Source organism: Anabrus simplex, chromosome 1, assembly GCF_040414725.1.
Source record: "Anabrus simplex isolate iqAnaSimp1 chromosome 1, ASM4041472v1, whole genome shotgun sequence".
Lineage (NCBI taxonomy): Eukaryota > Metazoa > Arthropoda > Insecta > Orthoptera > Tettigoniidae > Anabrus > Anabrus simplex.
Genome location: NC_090265.1, coordinates 1,764,540,275 through 1,764,563,657, shown reverse-complemented (window position 1 = coordinate 1,764,563,657; position 23,383 = coordinate 1,764,540,275). Strand labels below are relative to the sequence as shown.

The following is a 23,383-nucleotide window of genomic DNA, read 5'->3' as shown; positions in this document are numbered from 1 at the left end:
TTCGTTTGAATTGCCTCCAACGATTCGGATTTTTCTTTCTGAACCGCCGGCAGTTGGGACTTACTAAAAAGTACCGCATGTTCCCGCAATATATTCGAAAATGTTACCGGATGAATACTTTCCATATCGACGAACTTCACGAACGAACAATCAGTGCAAACTGCAAAGTTACAAACCAAACCGGATCCAGTTGAGGTTATGTTGCGATTGGAACCAAACAAGATAACAGTTGACGATCGTACACAACATGAGTATCTACTCAGTTTCAAACGATCCACATGGCGGTGCGCTTGAGTATCTACTCCATCACAGGAGAATCTTTTTATTCTTACCAAATGGAGTACATACTACTTGGACTGAGAATATACTCCTACTAAATGCTCATGCTCATGAGTATGTAGTTTGAGTAAGTACTCACGTTTTATTCATACCACCCAGTATAGCTTCTCAACAGGGGTAGGTTTCAGGCATCCTGTGTAGAATCTACAAGCTTCTTTCAGCGTAGTAATTATGAAACCAACTAGAGAAGATATCAAACCAGAAGAAATACATCATAAGTGACTGAGCTTTGGTTTTATTTTATTCTTACAATTCTTTACGTCGCATCGACACAGTTAGGTCTTATGGTGACGATGGGATAGGAAAGGCCTAGGAGGGGAAGGAAGCGGCCGTGACCTTAATTAAGGTACAGCCCCAGCATTGATCTGGTGTGAAAATTGGAATCCACGTAGAAACCATCTTCAGGGCTGGCGACAGTGGGGTTCGAACTCACAATTTCCCGGATGCAAGCTCACAGCTGCGCTCCTCTAACCGTACGGCCAACTCGCCGGGTTTGGTTTTATCAAAGGTAGAAGTAAATACACTCAGTATTGCGATGTCAATAATTCAAACGATTGTGGAGGGAAATAGTGATTTTGATGGGCGATGTATGGAATGAATTATCTTTCTGAAAAGTTGGAGTTTGATATTCAGCGTTGTGTAAACATTAAATGAAGACAAATAATTGTCGATAATTATCGTAATACCTATTATTCCTGAAGATCAATGTGCGTATTTTGCAAGATTTTGATTTATAAAATGGACATTTTAAGTGCTTCTTATTCTTCTTATTCTTTATCTGTATACCCTCCAGGGTCGGTTTTTCCCTCGGACTCAGTGAGGGATCCCACCTCTACCGCCTCAAAGGCAGTATCCTGGAGCTTCAGAGCATGGGTTGGGGGATACAACTGGGGAGGATGACCAGTACCTCGCCCAGGTAGCCTCACCTGCTATGCTGAACAGGGGCCTTGCGGGGGGATGGGAAGATTGGAAGGGATAGACAAGGAAGAGGGAAGGAAGCGGCCGTGGCCTTAAGTTAGGTACCATCCCGGCAGTACTCAGTTGACCTCCCGAGGCATATTGGACCCCGTTCCAGCCCTCGTACCACTTTTCAAATTTCGTGGCAGAGCCGGGAATCGAACCCGGCCCTCCGGGGGTGGCAGCTAATCACACTAACCACTACACCACAGAGGCGGACGGTCTCGCAACTACCTAGTCAAATTCTCGTGAGTGGGCGTACCAAATTCTTCTAATATGAATCCGGACAGGCGGCGTATAGCATCTCTAGGCCTACTATTTAAAATAAGGGAATTTCTGTCGGAGAATTTTCACTGTGCACTCCGGGTAAAAAGCAACCAAAATCCAAAGAGTATAAATTAAATTGTGACGTTTTCGACACTTTTGTGATACGAGACATTATAAGGGGCTTCTATTTGGTCAAATAGGCTGATACTCGTCCATGCTACATCCAAAAGTGGATTCATTGATGACTCACAGCGAATTTACAGAGCAGGTATGGTCGGGGGTGATCACCATCTGCAAATGAATGTTGCCAGTTTTGAGGTTGAGTAAAAGATTGCTTCCTTTAAAAAGAAAAGCAATATAACATAGATAATCCCACTGATAACAGCGTTTAAGAAAATAAACCACCCTCTTATACGCTGTGAAACGAGACATGATGGAATGTCTACAGAAAAACTATGTTCCATTTTCTGAACTTATGAAAAAAAACCAAGCTTTTTGAAATGAGACATTTCTGCCTGAGAATCTTCACTGTGTACTCCCGGTAAAAAGCAATCAAAATCCGTAGAGTATAAATTAAATTGTGATGATTTTGACAGACTGTAAAAAGTTAAAAAAAAGGACAACATATATCGCTTCGATGAGGCGTTAAGGCTACCTCCGTACATGAGTGAACTTAACGCAACCGAGGTAGCTTGTGGAAAAGTCAAGAGAACTGTAAGGGAACATAGTTAGGAACTTGACATTGATAAACCACAGCAAGTGACGAGAGATGCTGTCTTACCTGCGACACCAGCTGATTGGGAAGGATTTGAACGGCATGCCATGAAATCGGCAAAAATAGTCTATTAGAAGATCAAATGGATAACATTGTTATAAAATTAGGTAGTGTGTACTCAAGCGAAGACGAAGACGAAAGGGACAGTGAAAGTATCCCCACCGGGCGAGTTGGCTGTGCGGTTAGGAGCGCGCAGCTGTGAGCTCGTATCCGGGAGATAGTGGGTTCGAACCCCACTGTCGGCAGCCCTGAAGATGGTTTTGCGTGGTTTCCCATTTTCACACCAGGCAAATGCTGGGACTGTACCTTAATTAAGGCCATGGCCGCTTCCTTCCCATTCCTAGGCCTTTCCTATCCCATCGTCGCCATAAGACCTATCTGTGTCGGTGCGACGTAAAGCAAATAGCAAAAAAAAAAAAAACAAACAAACAGAGTATCCTCTGATTCTGATTAACATTATTTTCAGGCCATACGTCATTTTTACCCTCGCAGTCGCGAGGGATCCCACCTCTACCGCCTGATGGGCAGTGCCCTGGAGCGTGAGTGGGCTTACCTGGTGGTGGTGGTGGTGGTAGTGGTGGGGAATTGGAAGAGGGAAGGAAAAAACCACTTCAAGGATGGCTGAGGTGGGAAGTGAACCCCTTCTACTCATCTGATCTCCCGAGGCTGAGTGGGTCTCGTTCCAGCCATCGTACCACTTTTCAAATTTCGTGGTAGAGTCTGGAATAGAACCCGGGCCTCTGGGGATGGCAGCTGATCACGTAACCATTACACCACAGGGGCGGACTTCGTCCTAATATCGCTCATTAAAAATGTTAACTGAAAGGGGAGCGGAGTTTACGAGGTCAAATGGACCACTTGAAAGTTGAATGTTATTTTTGCAGTGTTTTGTGTATTATCTTTGAAATAGTACTCAATGGATTGAATTATGGCTATCTCACAAATACTAGAAATTAGGTACTCGGAGCATAAAACTACTTTTTCAAATCGTAATAAAGCTTGTTCTGAGGTCATGATTAAAGACAATACATTTCACTCAGGTCCGCCTCTGTGGTGTAGTGGTTAGTGTGATTAGCTGCCACCCCCAGAGGCCCGGGTTCGATTCCCGGCTCTGCCATGAAATTTGAAAAGTAGTGCGAGGGCTGGAACTGGGTCCACTCAGCCTCGGGAGGTCAACTAAGTAGAGGAGTGTTCGATTCCCTCCTCAGCCATCCTGGAAGTGGTTTTCCGTGTTTTCCCACCTCTTCTCCAGGCAAATTCCGGGATGGTACCTAACTTCAGACAACGGCCGCTTCCTTCCCTCTTCCTTGTCTATCCCTTCGAATCTTCCCATCCTCCAATAAGGCCCCCTGTTCAGCTTAGCAGGTGAGGCCGCCTGGGCGAGGTATTGGTCATTTTCCCCAGTTGTATCCCCCAACCCAAAGTCTGAAGCTCCAGGACACTGCACTTGAGGCGGTAGAGGTGGGATCCCTCACTGAGTCCGAGGGAAAAACCGACCCTGGAGGGTAAACAGATTACGAACGAACGAACATTTCACTCAGGACGTTTCAATAGATGTGCCGATTAATTCCAAACTAATGTTTACTGTAAAACAGGTGACATACTCATGGTGATCCTGAGTTCTTACATAATTTTGGTAGTGAACGTCGTTGCTCGATAGCAGAAACATCATCATTAGCAATGTACATGTCATGCTGTTTGATTTTAGGTAATAATAATAATAATAATAATAATAATAATAATAATAATAATAATAATAATAATAATAATAATAATAATAATAATAATAATAATTTAATAACCATCCTCAAATCACTGGATATGGGAAAATCAAGTAGATAAATTAAAACACCTATCCGACATTATACAACCAAACGGGATAAATCAGCAAGCAAACAAAGAAAGAATTATACAATTAAAAAAGCGTACAAAATTGTCTGGAGCAGATACCACAACATATCTATAACCCTAAACGGAAAATTACGACACTACAATACATTTGTCAAACAAGAATCCCTTTACGCATCAGAAAATATGATAATTAGTGGCAGATCACAAATAAAAAACCGGAAAACAAGAGAGGAAAATTCTCAGGAAAATTCTCGGACCTAAATGCGAAAATTATATTTGGATAAAAAGGAAATCACAGGAAATCTATCAACTAACAGAAAAAAATCACATACACCATCAGAAAAGGAAGATTAAAATTCTATGGTCACCTCATCAGGATGGGTAACAATAGGCTAACAAAGAAAATACTAAATATCGCATTATCTAAAAAAATTACAACAACAACAACAACTGGCCTACAAAAATAAACAAAGATCTTCAGGAAATTGGTATAATGAAGAAATCTTGCAAGATAGAAAAAAATTCAGAAATCTCATAAACAAACAAATTTGCTGATCAGCCTAAAAGACAAGCTACAGGATGGACGGAAGAACGCAAAAAGAAGCACAGCGAAAGGATAAAGAGATTTTGGGAAGACAAGAAGAAAGGTTAAGCTAATTAAGTTCACACATGCTCCTTAGTTGGGCATAACGAATAATAATAATAATATAAATAATAATAATAATAATAATAATAATAATAATAATAATAATAATAATAATAATAATAATAATAATAATAATAATAATAATAATAATAATAATAATCATGATCTATGGCCTCAGTTACCTGGCGCAGACCTTTCGACTTGGCACCGTTTAGCCGACCACCCTTGATAAATGTCATTTTAGTGATAAAAACATTGACCTAGGTTCAGTTTTCGAACTGTATTCGTAATATAGTAAGATATGTTCCGACAGTTCTTAGACGGAGGTACATTTACTGCCTGCCCGGGAGGGGCGAAGGGAGTAGGGTATGGTTGCTATGGAAGCGTTGGCGGACCCACTGTTGTTGCCATGGAGATAATCCTGCTGGCCAGCTCGTGTTTCTTAAAGTTGCCAAACATCTCACTTCTGAGTTACGTACAACACAACACAGCGGTCTGAACGAACGAACAAGTGAGGCGTAAGCGAAGGGAAGGAGAAAGGAATGCAGGAATTTGGCAACACCGTGTAATGCTCCTCCCTCCAGCTCTAGCTGTCAAAATGCTTCTTTTAATATTACGCGTATAGAGTCCAATGCGCTCTGGAAGTTATGACGCAATATTTTTAGGAGAACAGTCCCTCCTCTTCAAGTCAAACTGACAGGCGCTGTATTTCCGGTGATCACATTCCTAGCAATTAACTGAGCGGCGTACAGTAGGGCCGCCTCTTTTCGACACAAGAAACCTGGTGACATTGTCGGAACTACAAAGACGAACACATGAGTTGCTGTCAGTTGTGTACACGGTTCTATTTACAAATTACACACACACACACACACACACACACACACACACACACACACACACACACACACACTAATGAACTGCTATCTTGAACAAAACACTGCTACGAAGAAGAAGAAGAAGAAGAAGAAGAATCAGGGGACTGCCACATTAGCATGCCAACCAACTACCAACAAGCTGCCTCTGTGGATCAGTGGTAGAGTGTCGGACTCCGGATCTCAAGATAGCGGGTTCAAACGCGGCAGAGGTAGTCGGATTTTTGAAGGGCGGGGAAAAGTCCATTCTACACTCCATGTCGTACGATGTCGGCATGTAAAATATCTCTGGTGACACATTTGGTGTTTACCCGACAAAATTCATTAAATATCAGCCACAGACACTCAAGAGAGCTACGGTTTACTCGGTCTGCTATCTAGTAGGCCTAGAGTAAAATCGACCGTCGAATTTGACGAGAAAACAGCCAGATGGCGTCAAATTGAAATGTCTGCACACAGTAGCTGAGGCCATACGATTACTATTACTATAACTACTGTGACCGTTCACAGCGTCACAAATAGTATGTCATGATACTCAGGAGATGAAATATGCCGTTTTCCGCGTCATTCTGCGGTAAAAACTGTCCAAGTTAGGATTTTTCCACCCGCTCCGGGATGCGATTCGCAGTATGCAGACTCGCGCGACCCAACTCTAGTTGTCGGTAATTAGCAGCGAGGCATTGCAGGAGCGCTGGTACTTGAAGTTTACACACTCCAACCACAAGCGAGATGAAAGGAGACGCGTTATCACGTGACAGAGAATCTAGGTCACTAACAGAGCTCATGGAGTACATCCAACGTGAGAACTAACATTATACCGTATTTCCCTCATTCATTCACCACTGCCAACTCATCGAGTTCAATTGTTTTTCCCTGATAATTAATATAAATCGCGAAATACTCAACGGAGAGTCACGTGCAAACATTCACTTGAATCCGAGAATTTTACACATAATTATGAGGCCGAGAAGTGCTCTACATAATTGAAAGAACAGTAGCTACGCCCTAACAAGGGCGCGTCTTAATGGTTACCAGATGTTGGGTCCCAACCGTGGCAACGAGCTCGAGGATTTCCCTAGCGCTCGTCATCATTCACCGACAGAGACAAAAGGAAGCTTTTAAGATTGCTTGAGAATCCACGAAGCTATTTTAATAATATTCGCTCAGTGAAAATGGTAATACAGGAGCTACAATTTGATATCCTGTTCGTCACTCTACGTTGCGTATTACCGGAGCACATTTTGAGAAGGGGCTGTGTTTTTCCCCCACTGCCAGCTCCAGGGCATCTCGCCTATATAGTAAGGAGCTGAGGAACGGGCACCACCAGTTCATTTTCAGTTCAACGTCAGTTCGTTACCAGTTCGTCGTGATTTGTGTGTAAGTCTTTTATGAAGAAACCATTCTGTAATGTGAGCAGTGTAATGCCGTGATTTATTAAAGTCTGTGTATGTATGAGGAAATAACCACAATCTGAGTAAGCTGTTTGCGCGTACACTGTGCCGCTAACAAATATAGTAGGAACGGTACGAAACCATGATGATCGCTGTCCGTGTGCCGAAGAGGTCGTGCATCGAGCCTCATATATGCCTAAACTAAGACGGCTCAATTAACATAAATAGGCATGTATTTAACTAAGTGCTTGGAGCGAGTGTACTCGATATAAATGTGAAATATAAGGAAAGTGAATGAGAAAAGTGAATGAACGGCTCATTGTCGGCATATTAAGGGCAGTGCCACGTTAGATCAATCCCTATCGCAGTAGAGAGCTCGACTTACGTATGACTAAGTGCAATAGAGTATGCCTGAATTATTGGTGTGTAATACGAGAGTGCTAAAACATTAGTGGCCTAACCAGTGACGTTACTAAGTGAACCAGTGGAACTTCAGGACATAGAGTAGCTGTCAATAAGAAGGATAGGTAGATAAGAAGGGAATAATGTCGGGCTTCGGGGACACAACCGTCATTAGGTTGGGATGCTTGTGTCATTGAGCAGACCCAACCGTATATTTAATCTGTGATGGGTAATATAAATTAACGCATTCACATGACATAAATTCCCCTAATTTACATAAGGAGTCTACAAGAACGTCGGAGAGAACGAGACATCTAGCTGCCTGCCGGAATTTCGCCTGGTGTAGCAGAGATCGTCTGGGAGTTCGCACGAGATCAAGCCATCATGTTCGTGATTCAGCAGTTGGTGATCAAAGGACTTCACATCGCTGATCGCATCATGAGGGCAGAGTAAATACATGGGTATGCCCTCCTGTAAGCTGTGTTTTTTGCTAATTGTTTTGCGTCGCACCGACACAGATAGGTTTTACGGCGACGATGGGACAGGAAAGGGCTAGGAGTGCGAAGGAAGCGGCCGTGGCCTTAATTAAGGTACAGCCCCAGAATTTGCCTGGTGTGGAAATGGGAAACCACGGAAAACCATTTTCAGGGCTGCCGACAGTGGGGTTCGAACCTACTATCTCCCGAATACTGCATACTGGCCGCACTTAAGCGACTGCAGCTATCGAGCTCGGTATAAGCTGTGTTCGTGGTGTCCTGAAGGTTGAGTACATTTCCAACTATTTGTAGCTTTGAAAGTGGTCTCCTAGTGTAAATATAGAGTAAATTTGCATGTAGATGTAATGTCGATCGCCAATATGCTATTTCAGCGGTATAACAGCATTTTATTTGATGGGTTTTTATAGGAAATTTTTCAATGTTTGGGGCAACCATATTTCATTTCTTTTTATTTACAAGGGATTATAATATAATGCATGACGTAGATTTAAGAACCCTAGAGTAACTGTGAAGTGTTGTAAAATAATAGGGCGTAAATATTCTGTATAAATGGCTCAGATCATCACCGATTCACTAGATTACAGGAGTCATCACAAGTGCCTCAATATGTTACTAGAACGCTTCGCATAATTATATAGGAAAGTCCCATTTAGAATTTAAGACATCGGAGATTGCGACTGAGACATGAAATTGGAATATGCATTGTGTACTTATTTAGCTCGGGATTTGCTTGAATAACTTGACCCATGTAATAGGATCATCTGCCAAGTGGCTTGTTGTCAGCGTGTCAGGGGATAAGGGACAGCTTACTGTCCAGACTGTGGTTTGATATGACATTGCGAACGTAGATGAAGCCCCTTTCGAGTTAAATTGATCAATGCGAGGAATATGCCGTACTATAGATAAAATAATTAATGCCGGAAGTAGATACGAGATGTAAATAACAGGAAAGGAATGATGTATTCGGCTGTGAAGGGATAGATTTAAAGGGACCTAGAAAAGGTGCCCCGTTGTGTGTTGAAAGTGAACCAGGCCATGTCTGGAGTTATTTATGATGCTCGGTAAAAGGAGATGGAGACCAGCGCGACCGCTCGCTCTGTCTGTGAAGAGTAAAGAAGTATTGTCTGTCGTATTCCCCTGGAGACAATGACTCAAGCTATTATTTATTATTGACACCGTCGATTGAGCTCCGTTATTCTTAGATGGACGATCCCCACTAATTTCTTCTTTAACCATTTAAAGCGACTAGGGTTTCAGATTTGCATATTCATGTCTCAGGAGAACCAGGTTCGCTCCTTGGATACAGTGAAAGTTTGTGTTCACTGTTACTACCGACAGATGGAAACCTCTAACTTCATCTAGTGTATTTAAAGGGCATATATGTTTGTATATTTTATTGCAGGAAGTGCTAATTTTATATTAATGAGATGTTGGATGTTGAAGTCGTTCCATGTTCTTTTTTGTAATACAGGATTGCAGCGTTGTACATAATGTCATGTGGGTATATTTTCTGGAATCCTAATGAAACGAGCGTGTGTATTATATTGCATATTCAGCAATGGTTAATTTAGGGAAGTGTTGTGATACGACTTTCAAAGATTTGGGAATGTATACATAAGAAACGTACGTTTACTTCAGTTCATCCGACCATAGGATATCGTAACTTGATATGATTTGAATATATTAATTCTCGACAGGTAAACAGAATTATAGCAGGGTATGCCCATACTAATTAAATATGTGCGCAAAGTGATAAGTGTAAGTGTAGAGTGCAGATAATTCGAGAGGAAACGCCTCTCTAAGTCTGAAGTAGTGTAAATAATTCGAGAGGGAACGCCTCTTAATTTTGGAATAATTGAACGTAGAATGTGGTGTAGAGAGAGACTACCGAACATTTAAACGTCAAGATCACCTTAAATACCATATGTGAAGTGTTTGTATGGCATATCCATGCGGATAAGATGTGTTTCACTAGTATAGTAAGGTTATTATATAAGATATAGTTTTTCTTCTCTTTAGTAATGAATTAGTGTTCCTCTCATAATTAATATTCCATTACTATAGAGATTATTAGAAGATTATCGCCCAATCGGACGGTCCAGTCAGACCCGAAAATGCTACTCCGACTCAGCTAGCGAATCATTCTAGTAGGGGAAGGTGAGACTTCGATAACCGGGCTGAGTTAGAAGCTCATCGGAGGTGCTCCATTCTAATATTATGTTTATGAACCACGGTAACTTGTTTATGTACTGAAGCCTTGGACAGGTACACTACCAACACAACAAAATCACAACACCAGTTCACACACCTAGTTCGGCTAATGACTCCTCACCAACAACTCTCTCTAACAACTCTACACCGTCTCCCAAGACTGCCTCTTTATATACATTGCCTGGCCAGGCTTCTAGAAAAGTATGACCCAACATGTTATTCTCGAATCTTCTCGAGTCTGCAATAACCTATGTACAAATGGATCGAACATTCTACAAACCACTAGTGACAAAGATGCGTTGTTCTGGACTATTACCTTGTGTTTTACAATATTACATTGGATTTATACATCATATTTATACACTATTTATTGCGTGTTCTTACACCAAATAAAGTCATATTAATATACATATAGCAGACGTGTCGTGACATAACCTCACAATAGTTTTCTTACACAAGACAGATAGTACAACACACAAATAATAAATTATACGACCACGATTTATACCCAAAAATGTCCCTACATTACTACGTAAATAATAATAATACTCATGTACGTAAACAACTTCATAGTCACACCTCATAAATAATAATAATAATAATAATAATAATAATAATAATAATAATAATAATAATAATAATAATAATAATAATAATAATAACACTTACTAATTTAGCTCAATATTTTTAGTATTTACCCATCGTTTTAGAGAATTGTTTCCAAGTTATACTAGTCCATTACACTTGCATCAACATTCACCTGATAATCGTCTGTCGCAATTTGGATTACAGTTCACTTTAACGCCACACAGGAACAACACTCCCAATTGGACTCCCATCAAATGTGCACTACACATCGACACAGTTCCATCTGAACGCTCCCATATCCTATCTGCGCATGCCCAATCTCCTGCGAGTGTCTAGACTACGCTGGCACTAGTTTACTTACAACCCTCGTAATTAAATCTCCACACGGAATATTCACCTCATTGTAAACCAGGAATTAACTATTTAACATCCACTTTATTACAAAGGAATTATCATTATTGTAAAATTAATATTAATGCCTTTTAGATACATTGTTTTTAACTTCCTTATGTGCTCACTTTTGGCTTATATTTGCAGTTTATCGTTAACATGACTGTCGACTTCTACTATGTTCCGGCAAGTGCTCCCTGCAGATCAGTCTTGCTCTGTGCCAAAGCTATTGGAGTTGATCTTAATCTCAAGCTGACTGAACTCACGTCGGGTGATCATCTTAAACCAGAATTTATTAAGGTAAGTGTATACCTTACGTCAATGAAATGGTTAATCTTGACATTAAATTCTTCCGATTAATAATAAGCCTCACAAGGGGGCATTGTAGAAAGAGTACATGGTATGTGTACATATACATTTGTTAAAGTGATAAGAGGTGCAACGCTAATTTTCTAGTAAAAGCATAATTCAAAATATTTTTTTAAATTATACATTTAAAATATTATATTATCTGGTACCACTTATTATTATTATTATTATTATTATTATTATTATTATTATTATTATTATTATTATTATTATTATTATTATTATTTTCAGATAAATCCTCAGCATTGTGTGCCAACAATGGTGGACAATGGATTTGCTCTCTGGGAGAGGTGAGCTCTGTTTAAACACGATATAAGGTTGTTTGCTTGAAAAATAGAGAAAGTGCACAACAATATGTTCCCTACATTCTCAACAAGACACACATAAACGTGAAAGATTTCGAAGTCCCAGTATTTAAGATTCCATGTAAAACAATTGATCCAGTTACATAAAATAACAAGTTAGAAGTACTTATAACACGACAGCTTAGGCTTTCTCAAATGGTATCATGATCAATCAATCAATACTGATCTACATTTAGGGCAGTCGCCCAGGTGGCAGATTCCCTATCTGTTGTTTTCCTAGCCTTTTGTTAAATGATTGCAAAGAAATAGGAAATTTATTGAACATCTCCCTTGGTAAGTTATTCCAATCCCTAACTAACCTTCCTATAAATTATTATTTGACCCAGTTTGTCCTCTTGAATTACAACTTTATCTTCATATTGTAATCTTTCCTACTTTTATAAACGCCACTCAAACTTATTCGTCTACTAATGTCATTCCACGCCATCTCTACGCTTACAGCTCGGAACATACCACTTAGTCAAGCAGCTCTTCTTCTTTCCCCCAATTCTTCCCAGCCCAAACTTTTCAACATTTTTGTAACGCTACCTTTTTGTCGGAAACCACCCAGAAAAAAATCGAGCTGCTTTTTTCTGATTTTTTCCTAGTTCTTGAATCAAGTAATCTTGGCGAGGGTCCCATACACTGGAACCATACTCTAGTTGGAGTCTTACCAGAGACTTATATGCCCTCTCCTTTACATCCTTACTACAACCCCTAAACACCCTCATACCCATGTGCAGAGATCTGCACCCTTTATTTACAATCCCATTTATGCGATTGCCCCAATGAAGATCTTCCTTATATTAAGACCTAGATACTTACAATGATCCCCAAAAGGAACTTTCACCCCATCAACGCAGTAATTAAAACTGAGAGGACTTTTCCTACTTGTGAAACTCACAACCTGACTTTTAACCCCGTTTATCAACATACCATTGCCTGCTGTCCATCTCACAACATTATCGAGGTCACGTTGCAGTTGCTCACAATCTTGTAACTTATTTATTACTCTATACAGAATAACATCATCCGCAAAAAGCCTTACCTCCGATTCCACTCCTTTACTCATATCATTTATATATATAAGAAAACATGAAGGTCCAATAATATTGCCTTGAGAAACTCCCCTCTTAATTATTACAGGGTCAGATAAAGCTTCGCCTACTCGAATTCTCTGAGATTTATTTTCTAGAAATACAGCAACCCATTCAGTCACTCTTTTGTCTAGTCCAATTGCACTCTTTTTTGAAAGTATTCTCCCATGATCCACCCTATCAAATGCTTTAGACAGGTCAATCGCGATACAGCCCATTTGATAAAAGAAGTTTCCCAGGGTTGTAGGCTATGGTCGAATTGGGCATAAAGCTCCCTATCTTTCACTATATACTGTGCCTGGCATTTTTAAGGATCTGGATTTGAGTTGTGCCCTTCTCGATCCCCAAATTTTGCAATGCCAAGGGAGTGACGCTAGTGAGTTTGCCATGATAGCAAGCAGATGCCGAGTGGATGTTCTCTTCTCTATCTCGGCCCTGTTGCTGGTTTCTCCAATTAATTGTACGTCCGTCCGTCTGAATCTGTAGTAAGTACCCCCTTTATGTTTATCACCCTTTCCTTTGTTCACTGGTTTCATTCATTAGATGTCACTCGTTCATGCAAATAGTAATCAACTAAGTATTTCAGGTATGGCACTATATCTCAACCCATTGCCTTTAATGTTCAGCTCCATGGCTAAATGGTTAGGGTGCTGGCCTTTGGTCACAGGGGTCCCGGGTTCGATTCCCGGCAGGGTCGGGAATTTTAACCTTAATCGGTTAATTTCGCTGGCATGGGGGCTGGGTGTATGTGTCGTCTTCATCATCATTTCATCCTCATCATGATGCGCAGGTCGCCTACGGGAATCAAATCAAAAGACCTGCACCTGACGAGCCGAACTTGTCCTCGGACACTCCCGGCACTAAAAGCCATACGCCATTTCATTTTTCACCAACTGATGATACTTGTTGAGAATGGCAAAAGCAGTGCAGGCTCACCAACTGCAGAATTTCTCAGAACCAAGTGCTATTACCTGTCTACAGTACGTGATGTATGTGTATGTACCCATGTTTGCACACATTTGTTATTAGTAAATGCAGGCACCGGACTCGATAGCTGCAGTCGCTTAAGTGCGGCCAGTATCCAGTATTCGGGAGATAGTAGGTTCGAATCCCACTGTCGGCAACCCTGAAGATGGTTTTCCGTGGTTTCCCATTTTCACACCTGGCAAATGCTGGGGCTGTACCTTAATTAAGGTCACGGCTGCTTCCTTCCCACTCCTAGACCATTCCTGTCCCATCGTCGTCATGAGATCTATCTGTGTCGGTGCGACGTAAAGCAAGTAGCAAAAAAAAAAAAAAAAAAAAAAAAAAAGTAAATGCAGGCTACACTCAGTATCACTGGCTATATGAAAAATCAACCATCTGCATTCATGTATTCCGATGATAAAACCCTATTCAAATAGGTCTAAATGGTCATTTTTGATTCAAGTAGGATTCTGTGGCATATTTGTCTAGCTTGTGACATTCTAGCCTGTTCTATGGTCCTTTTTGCTCTGGTATTGACAATTGCTGCGCCCCCTCCCACTACATTACATGTTACTGTGATATTTATGTGGATTCTGCTCAATAATTTACATTTCACCATTGGTACTCTATGTGGATTTGATTTTATTGCAAACTAGCTAATGTACCCGTGCTTCGCTATGGAATTCTACATTGTAAACTGAAGTCTATGTTAAGTAGTGTAGATGCTGTGAGTAAGATTCTATTAAATTGCACACCTCTTATCGCTACCCCAGAAATGCGACAGGGAGGTCACCATACGTATTTTCTTATGTGAAGACTGGATTAAGGAATTTTCATTGTAATGGCAGGCCCTCTTGCCTATTATCAGTCAAAATCAAGTTGGGGAGTTTTCATTATGCTGGCAGGCCCACTTGCCTACTGCAAATCACAATCGAGTGGTACAGGTTTCATTATAATGGCAGATTCTCACTCAATAATAAATTATTATATTTAAAAAAAACACCTTTCCAATACACAAAATCCTTATATTTAGGATGAAACCATTTAATTACAAATTGGACATGTTTCGCTCAATCTTTGTGAGCATCATCAGCCGTAGATAACATAAATCATTGGTGTGTCAGGGCCCTGATCCTGGTGTATATCACAAAAGAATGTCTAATATACATGGATAAAAATATATGAATTTAACACTTTAAAAATAATCAATAAGATTATATGTGTCTATTAAAACAAAAATTGATCATTAAAATGGAATGGACGACTTAAAATGTTAAGATAGTATGTAGTGATTAGATGTTCTTAAAAATCGTTGTCCATTATATCTACGCTCGATTGCATTAGACTGTTTATGATAAAAACAGTTTTTCATATCAGGGTGAGCTCTTATTATAAACTATGATGCTGTTTTTTAAAAAGAATAATCATGATGAGGAATGCTGAAATCACATATGATGGTTGAAAAACGAAGTTCACTGATGATAAAACGTCGTCTAGATCGGCGTAAATTAGCCTTTATGGGATTCCTCGCGTTGTGTTTCAGACATTATTTTGTGCAGTAATGTGTTGAGATTTATAACTTGTAAAGATACTCACTCTCCACCTCCCTTATCATATCTTCGGAAAGACTGTCTTTGTGTTTTCCCAACTGAAATCAACATAGGTAATTAAAATGACGTCAGTAGGAATGTTGCGATTAAAAGCAATGCTATCAGATGAAACACTCGATCAAATGAAATACCGCACATTTTCTCACTTTTTGCGAACAGTACTACGCTGCCGATATAACAGTCCAAAATTCCAGAGCTGGAATGAGCAAGCCGCAAACAGCTGTGAACACTTCTCTGCCATTATTCTGTTAAGTGTGCACACTGCACATTCCAATCAGCGACTCAGAATAGGGACCGAATCGCTGGAGTACTATGATGAACCAGCATGCTACGTTCCAGTAGTATCAGAAAATTTATGAACCAGAGGAATGTCATGCTAAAGAAGAACTTTATCTAACTTCCCAGCTACTTCCCACCAATATTCAGGCAGGCTGTTATACTCGGTACGCATCAGTGATCCCATCTATCGGAGATGAGCGGCAGCAGAAGAGACAAACAATGGTCAATGTATTGTTTCTGTTGATCAATTTTATGGTCTTTTGATGTTGTAGGCTTTCACATTTCGTTTTGTTTTCACTCTGTGATATTAGAGCATCTAATGTAATGGAAGCCCTCCTTCCTTTCGTGACTCCTTCTTGTCTTATTTTTCAAGTAATCGTTCCTTTACGATTTTTTCTCATTTTTATGATCATCTTCACAATTTTCCTTGTCAATATGGACTGACCCTGTATTTTTACACCTTAAGATAATCATGACAAAAACCATCGCCAGTTAACATGATTGAACAATATTTCATTAAATTCTGTTCACCCATTTTCTCGTGGCTCGGCGTTCCTATGTACTTACGAACAAATATCCAAAATCATTAATATCTCTGATATCATAGCCGGTACAGTAAAAAGGTATAAGACATAAATGATCGGATATTTAATTCTAAATAACTTCAGTTATGTGGTATTTATCGATAGGACCACTAATAGCGTAAATATTTGAGAATTACATTTTAGGCCTCCCTCTAAACTACTATTTCACTGAGCGTGAATAAAAATTATTTATAGCCTAGAGTGTAGTGGCTCATCCCGCGACTTAACATACAGTACTTATTTTCATTAAATTCCATTCAGCCATTCAGACAGACGGAGGTGACGGAAATTTTAAAAGTGCATTTCCTTGTTACTGTGGACACGACCAATACAGAAATACCATTAATTTTTTTTTAATTTGAGCAATGACTTCTTATGGTTGCAGCAATTTCCATACCTATTTGTGTATGCATGTAATATATGATTGTTCATCTCTTACTAGTCATCATTTTATTACGGCATGCAATATTGGTATATCAATATTTTACACATTAATTTATATCGTAATTTATGATATGTTATCAGCCGAGCCATACTGAGTTACCTGGTCCAGCAGTATGGAAAAGATGAATCTCTCTACCCCAAAGATGTTAAGAAGAGAGCCCAAGTAGACCAAAGATTGTATTTTGATATGGGAACACTCTACCAAAGATTTGCTGATTATTATGTAAGTATACTATTTAGATTCCTTATCTTTAATTTCCCTTCTTTCAAGAGTCTGAGATATACAGTAATTTTTGAACAACTTAGCTATTTATATATTTGTGTCACTGTTCTGGGTCTCTTCGCATCATTACCCACTTGTACTGGAATCAAACGGCAGCGGTCAAAATAGACGGAACTACTGTTGAAGACATAGCTATACGAAGAAATGTCTGCCAGGGATGTGTCTTGTCCCCACTCCTTTTCAACATCTACTCTGAAGCTGTGTTCAGAGATTCTATGGAAGATGTTAATCTAGGTATCACGATCAATGGCTATGTCATTAATAACATCCGATTTGCTGATGACACGATTGTTTTAGCCAGCAACCCTAGTGATCTTCAAATCATTATAAACAACATCGTGAGGACCAGTGAAACCTACGGTTTATCCTTGAATATTAACAAGACCAAACTGACTGTATTCTCGAAACACCAAAACAAGTCTCTCTTTACACCAATAACAACATCGTCCAACAAGTATCTTCCATCAAATATCTTGGAACTCTAGTGAACCAGCATTGTGATTCAAAAATGTGAAATCTTATCGAGGATTGGACAAGCAATGAATAAGTTCAATACCATGAGGACCTTATTCACCAGCCGAGAACTCAACCGCCAGCTCGGTGTTCGAATGCTACGTTGTTATGTCTTTCCTGTCTTTCTGTATGGTTTCGAAGGGTGGACGCTCAGCCCTTAATTGGAGAAGCGGATTGAATCTTTTGAAATGTACTTATACAGAAGAATATTCCGAATATCTTGGGTAGAAAAGAAGACAAATGGAGAAATCCTCAACATCCTGAACAAGAAGAAAGAGCTTCTCATAACCATCAAGGAGTGTAAACTCAGCTACCTCGGGCACATCATGAGAGGTGAAGATTGATGGGAAAAGATATGTGGGAAGACGGAGAAATTCTTGGCTGAAAGACTTGCGGCGGTGGTATGGACATACGTTGATAGAAATCTTCCGTGCTGCCGTTTCGCGTGTAATCATAATCAATTGGATCGCCAATTGGGAGACAGCGTCATAAGAAGGAGAAGAAGAAGAAGAAGAAGTTCTGCATCTCAGCCAACTTTACTAGAGCTTAAGTGTTGCTGCGACAACACCACATCAGATCAGCTGTGAAGGCCATACTAGGCCATGCTAGAACCTTACCTAGCATATACTTTATACTAGAATTTTAGAAACAATCGGACAGTATTACAAAATAGGTACGTTATCTGAATTAAAGGAAAGTGTCATGATGATAAAATTAGCAGTACTTTTCTGACTGACAAAGAAGGGAACCCACATTCCATGTTACAAACTAAGAGCTATCTATGGCTATGATTTCACTTTACTATTTTGATGAAAAACTCATACTAAATGTCCTGTAATAAAAAAATGTAATTACATCTACATGAACATACAGTAACTTCTTAGCTTAACTGAATACTACATTGCGGTCTTGGAATTTGTAATGCATCTATTTTATAACATAACTAGCTATATTACCCGGCTTTGCTCAGACATTTTCTTGACTTTTTAATTTTAGAATTTGTATTAACGGTTTGATTACCCGGAGGCCACAGGATCGATTCCCGGCCAGGTCAGGAATTTTTACCTGGATCTGAGGACTGGTTCGAGGTCCACTCAGCCTACATGATTAGAACTGAGGAGCTGTTGAGGGTGAGATGGCGGCCGCGGTCTAGAAAGCCAAGAATAACGGTTGAGAGGATCCGTCGTGCTGACTAAACGACACCTCGTAATCTGCAGCCTTCGGGCTGAGCAGCGGTCGCTTGGTAGACCAAGATTCTTCCGGTCTGTAGTGCTAAGTAATGTTTTTGTAGATTTCTTTATTGTGACGTTGACTGATAGTCTATGAACTCTTTTGTGAATTTAGAATTATTATTGTTGTGTTTTTAATTTTGAGTTTTAGTTTGAGACTATAATTTAGTGTTAAACTATTACCCTGTGTCAGCCCAGATTGTTGGGGAAGTAGCTTATCTATAAATAATGAAAGTAAGTTATAACCGTGTGTATTTATGCCTCGCGCAATAGAAATGATGTACACGATTCCAACTGTCACTGCGAGTGGCACCAATCAGGCTAGGGACCCGAAAACTGTGGACTAAAGAAAAATATCGGCCATTTTGGGCATATTCTTGTTCACCCCTTTTCAACCCCCATGCCGGGCTGAGTGGTTCAGACATTTCAGGCGCTCGCCTTCTGACCCCAACTTGGCAGATTTGATTCTCGCCCAGTCCGGTAATATTTGAAGGTGTTCAAATATGTCAGCCTCATATCGGTATACTTAGTGGCATGTGAAAGAACTCCTGTTGAACTAAATTTCAGCACCTCGGTGTCTCTAAAAACGGTGGTTAATGGACCGTAAAGACAATAACATTATTTTTCTCAACCCTCATGCTGGTGGATGCTGAACGTGGACTTAAAGGGCATCCGGAATGTCACAATTCATCTCAGCGACCTCGAAAGCCATGGATTCAACACTAATATCAGTCGTTTCCGCTTATTTTTACATATCAACCCCTCCCCTCGGGGTACTAATGGTGTCTTACCCCAACAGTATTTTTTGCAGATAGTAATTCGTGTGTATCAAGTTTGGTTAAGAAATATGCTGGAACATACACAAATCCATTATAATTGGTCCGTTATTGGACATAATAAATTTTCCAGCTAACTCATTCCTGTTGCCAATATTTTACCCCAGTGTGCCAAATTTTGGCTCATCAGTTGGTAACTAGTACATATACCAAGACGCATGACTAGTTGTTGTTGAAGAAGTTTTCATTCCCCGCCGGAAGGGCAGAGCGTTACGCGCTTTCTCGGACCGGGAGATGCGAGAATAAGTGGTTGTAGAGAGGGAGGGGAGTGCTAAATTGGAAGGATGGGTTGAGGAGTTGTAGGCTGCGGCGATGTGACTGAGGGAAGTTGTGAGGATTCTATACAGATCTGGATGTGGAGACGGGTAGAAGAAGGAATGAGTTGCGGTAAGGGGTGGGCGTACGTAGTGACAACTTTGATAGAGAGGACGAGCTGGCCGGGTGCGATGATGTGTAGCAACGGAGGGATGTCTGGGGAAAGGTCGAGGAGGGGAGGGAGAGAGTTCCACTGGATAATGGGGTCGATAGATGTGAGCTCCACTGGCGATGAGGCGATGGACTGCGTCTTCTGTCGGTAGATGGAGACGTACTAAGGTAGTTGTTCTAGAAGAGTTCAGTATGCGGAACGCCCGCCGTGCTGGGACTCCTGTTGCATGAAGTTCATGGAGGACTTCTTGTTCGGTGATGGTTGTGGCAACGGCGCGAAGGATGCAGCTAAACATTGCGGGTTGAGACGGTGGTGGTGGTAACGAAGTTGACGGTGCGACGGATGCGGTAATTGATGCAGACTTTTCGGTGATTCGCTGGTGATGGAAGTAGCGAGATGGGATACGTAAAAGGCTAGGGCGTTCAGAGGTGAGTTGTATAGGAACAGATGAAGACATTACTGGGGAGGAATGGTAGTAAGTTAAAGTTGTGAGAGGGAGGCATTGAAGGGTGAAGGCGGAGGTCGTGGTAGTCGTAGTGGTGGTAGTGGACGTGGCACACGTCCAATGCGGAGTTCGGCCACTTGCTTTTTGAGATCGGCGGAAAGCTGATTATAGTTGACGAGCAACCCGGCCGAGCAAAATTAGTAGGAGAAATTGCGATTGGATATGCCCAATAGCGAGGTCGATCGCATGGCCAGTGCATACCTTGCAGCCCACTGCGTAGGCTACTTAGAGCCACCGGCAGTGCCAATGCACTATGAGACACTTTGTCTCTTTTGCTAGCTTGTTATGGAAATATTGGCACCACACTACTCCTGCTCTAGGAATAGGGTAAAGACATTAACTGCCGTAACCATGGCAACGTTAGCTCCAGGATTTTGCAGCAGCGATTATGCGTGTATGTTCGGGCATTGCTGCCAACCAAAATTGGTATACATAATCCCTGAGCATATTTACAGTATATCTCAAAACTTAACATGTTACAGACGTGAAGTGGTAGTTAAAAATTTTTAAAAAAGAACTAGCAAATGTACCCGTGCTTCGCTACGGTATTCTATATTGTATACGGATATCTAAGAAAATTATTGTACATGCAGTGAATATGATCTCTTTAATTCCATGTCTCTGAGCGTTATCCGAGAAACAGCATAGGGAGGTCCACATACGTTGCTTCTAATGTAAAGAGCGAGTTGCGCAGTTGTGATGATAACGGCAGGTCCAATAACCGACTGCCATTCGCAATCGATTTGGCGATTTTCATTATAATGGCGGGCCCCATTGCCTGCTGCGCGGTCACAATATATTTGGGGAGATTTCGTTGCAATGACAGGCCCCATTTCCTACTTCCAGACAGATAACAATCGAGGATTTTTATTATAATTGCAGGCACCTTCCCTACAGCCAGTCAAAATTGAGTTCTGCTGTTATCAATATAATGACAGGTCCCTTTTTCTAATGCCAGTCACACCGAGTTGGTGAGTTTCCATTATAATAGCAGGCCACTATGCCTAACGTCAAACATATTTTAGATGGGTAAATTCGTTTATAATGGCGAGCGCCCTAGTCTACTACCAAACACAGTGGGGTAAAGGAGTTTTGAAAAAAATTGCATGTTCCGTAGCCTTCTGCCAGTCAAATCGAGAAGGAAAATATTCGTTATAATGGTATACAGGAGTTGGAGAAAGACTCCATTCATACTGCCAGTTAAAGTCGACGTGGGTGGCACTGATTACAATAGCAGACGCCCCCCTGCTGAGAGTCATTATAGATTTGTAAAGTATTAATTACAAAGGCACGCACACCCTTTCTGGTTCAATACAAATCGACTTCAGTGAATAAATATAGATCAATATACGAAAGTATATGAATTTTTACCTTCATTTGAAGATTAACTGCTCTAAAAGGTACATCATATCGACAAAAGGATTGTAGGCCTACAATAAGACGCCATATATAACGGTCTAAATGGCTGGTCCTATGATGTGTTCTCGTACCTCATCTACTTATGGGTAAGATTGAGTTTGAAAGGTTGAATACGGTGAAATTTGGTAAGGTTTTCTCACAATGAATTACTTTTCGAACACATATGTGACAGCTACAAACATAAAATTTGGTACACATATAGCTATTGCGTGGGCCAAGCTTCACGTACAAGGTGACGATCCTATCGTTCGGATAAGTGAATCAAACTACCAATTATACCTGTAAAAAGTGCAAAAAATACGTACAGTACAGAAACAGAGCCAAATTTAACGTATAAGGGATAGAGATACGACAAAAAGTCATAGGTCCAAAGTTGTAGATCACTCCAAATTGAACGTAGAATGTGCCATCCCTTTTGTGATACGACTTACCATTTAGCCACCAAATACCGCAAAAGGAAGGTCTGCACCATCTATATAATTGCCTCCATATTTCGATATTTTTGGGGGGTAAAAAATAAACATATTAAACATCTCGTAATTTTTCCGTCAGTTACAGGCTGAAAGCTATACTTTTGCCAAATTTCAATTTTCTAGCTCGTCTGGCAGATTATGCCGCCATCTCGATATGGGGGAGGGGATTAAAAATGAGGACTTTCAGGAAACTTTTAAGCCCATGAAACCTATAGGTTATCGTTTAGGTTAAATATATCCAACTGCGTTCTTATGCTGAGCCCCAAATTTGAGACTCCCACCGAGGCCCCTCAGGGTATTTTGAAAATTTTCTATTAATCTATGGATCTTGAAGTCATCAGCTTTTCTGGTACCAAGTCTTAAGTTTCTAGGATGCCTGGAAGTGCTTAATTAATTAACGTCTATTTTAATTTTTATACCTTAACTTATATATACAGTACAGTATACTACTTACATAGATCGTTCCAAACCAACTTTCATTTATTAATATGGGTTATAGTTAACCCCGTTCCGTATGGATTCTAGGGGTGTCCAGCCCCCACAGTATATTTTCCAGATGGTAGGTAATATTTGTAAGCCTTCCACCCCAAAAGCGGGCCGAACTTGTACTTTAAAAATATCCTGAGTGACACTATTCATCTCAGCAACCCCGAAAAGTATGGATTCGACACTATTTTCGATTACTTTCATATATCACTAACACCTCGCCCCCCCACCCCAAAGGGGGCTGAAGTTGGACTTTAAATAATTGCGGAATGTCACTATTCACCTTAAAAATTGCGGAATGTCACTATTCACCTTAGCGACCGCGAAATC

General features: G+C 40.5%; 1 protein-coding gene across 3 annotated transcripts in view; it reads left to right on the top strand.

Annotated features, from left to right (window-relative positions):
• LOC136858756 (glutathione S-transferase 1-1) overlaps positions 1-23,383 on the top strand; it is a 53,376-nt gene that overhangs the window by 6,328 nt on the left and 23,665 nt on the right. For 2 of the 3 annotated variants that reach the window (XM_067138530.2, XM_067138527.2), the window contains exons 2-4: positions 11,337-11,489; positions 11,790-11,848; positions 16,964-17,105. In XM_067138530.2, the coding sequence (XP_066994631.2) occupies positions 11,349-11,489; positions 11,790-11,848; positions 16,964-17,105 (342 nt within the window). In that variant the 5' untranslated portion in view covers positions 11,337-11,348. Of the gene's footprint in view, positions 1-7,784; positions 7,965-11,336; positions 11,490-11,789; positions 11,849-16,963; positions 17,106-23,383 lie in introns of all 3 variants that reach the window. The other variant, XM_067138529.2, reaches the window with a different exon arrangement.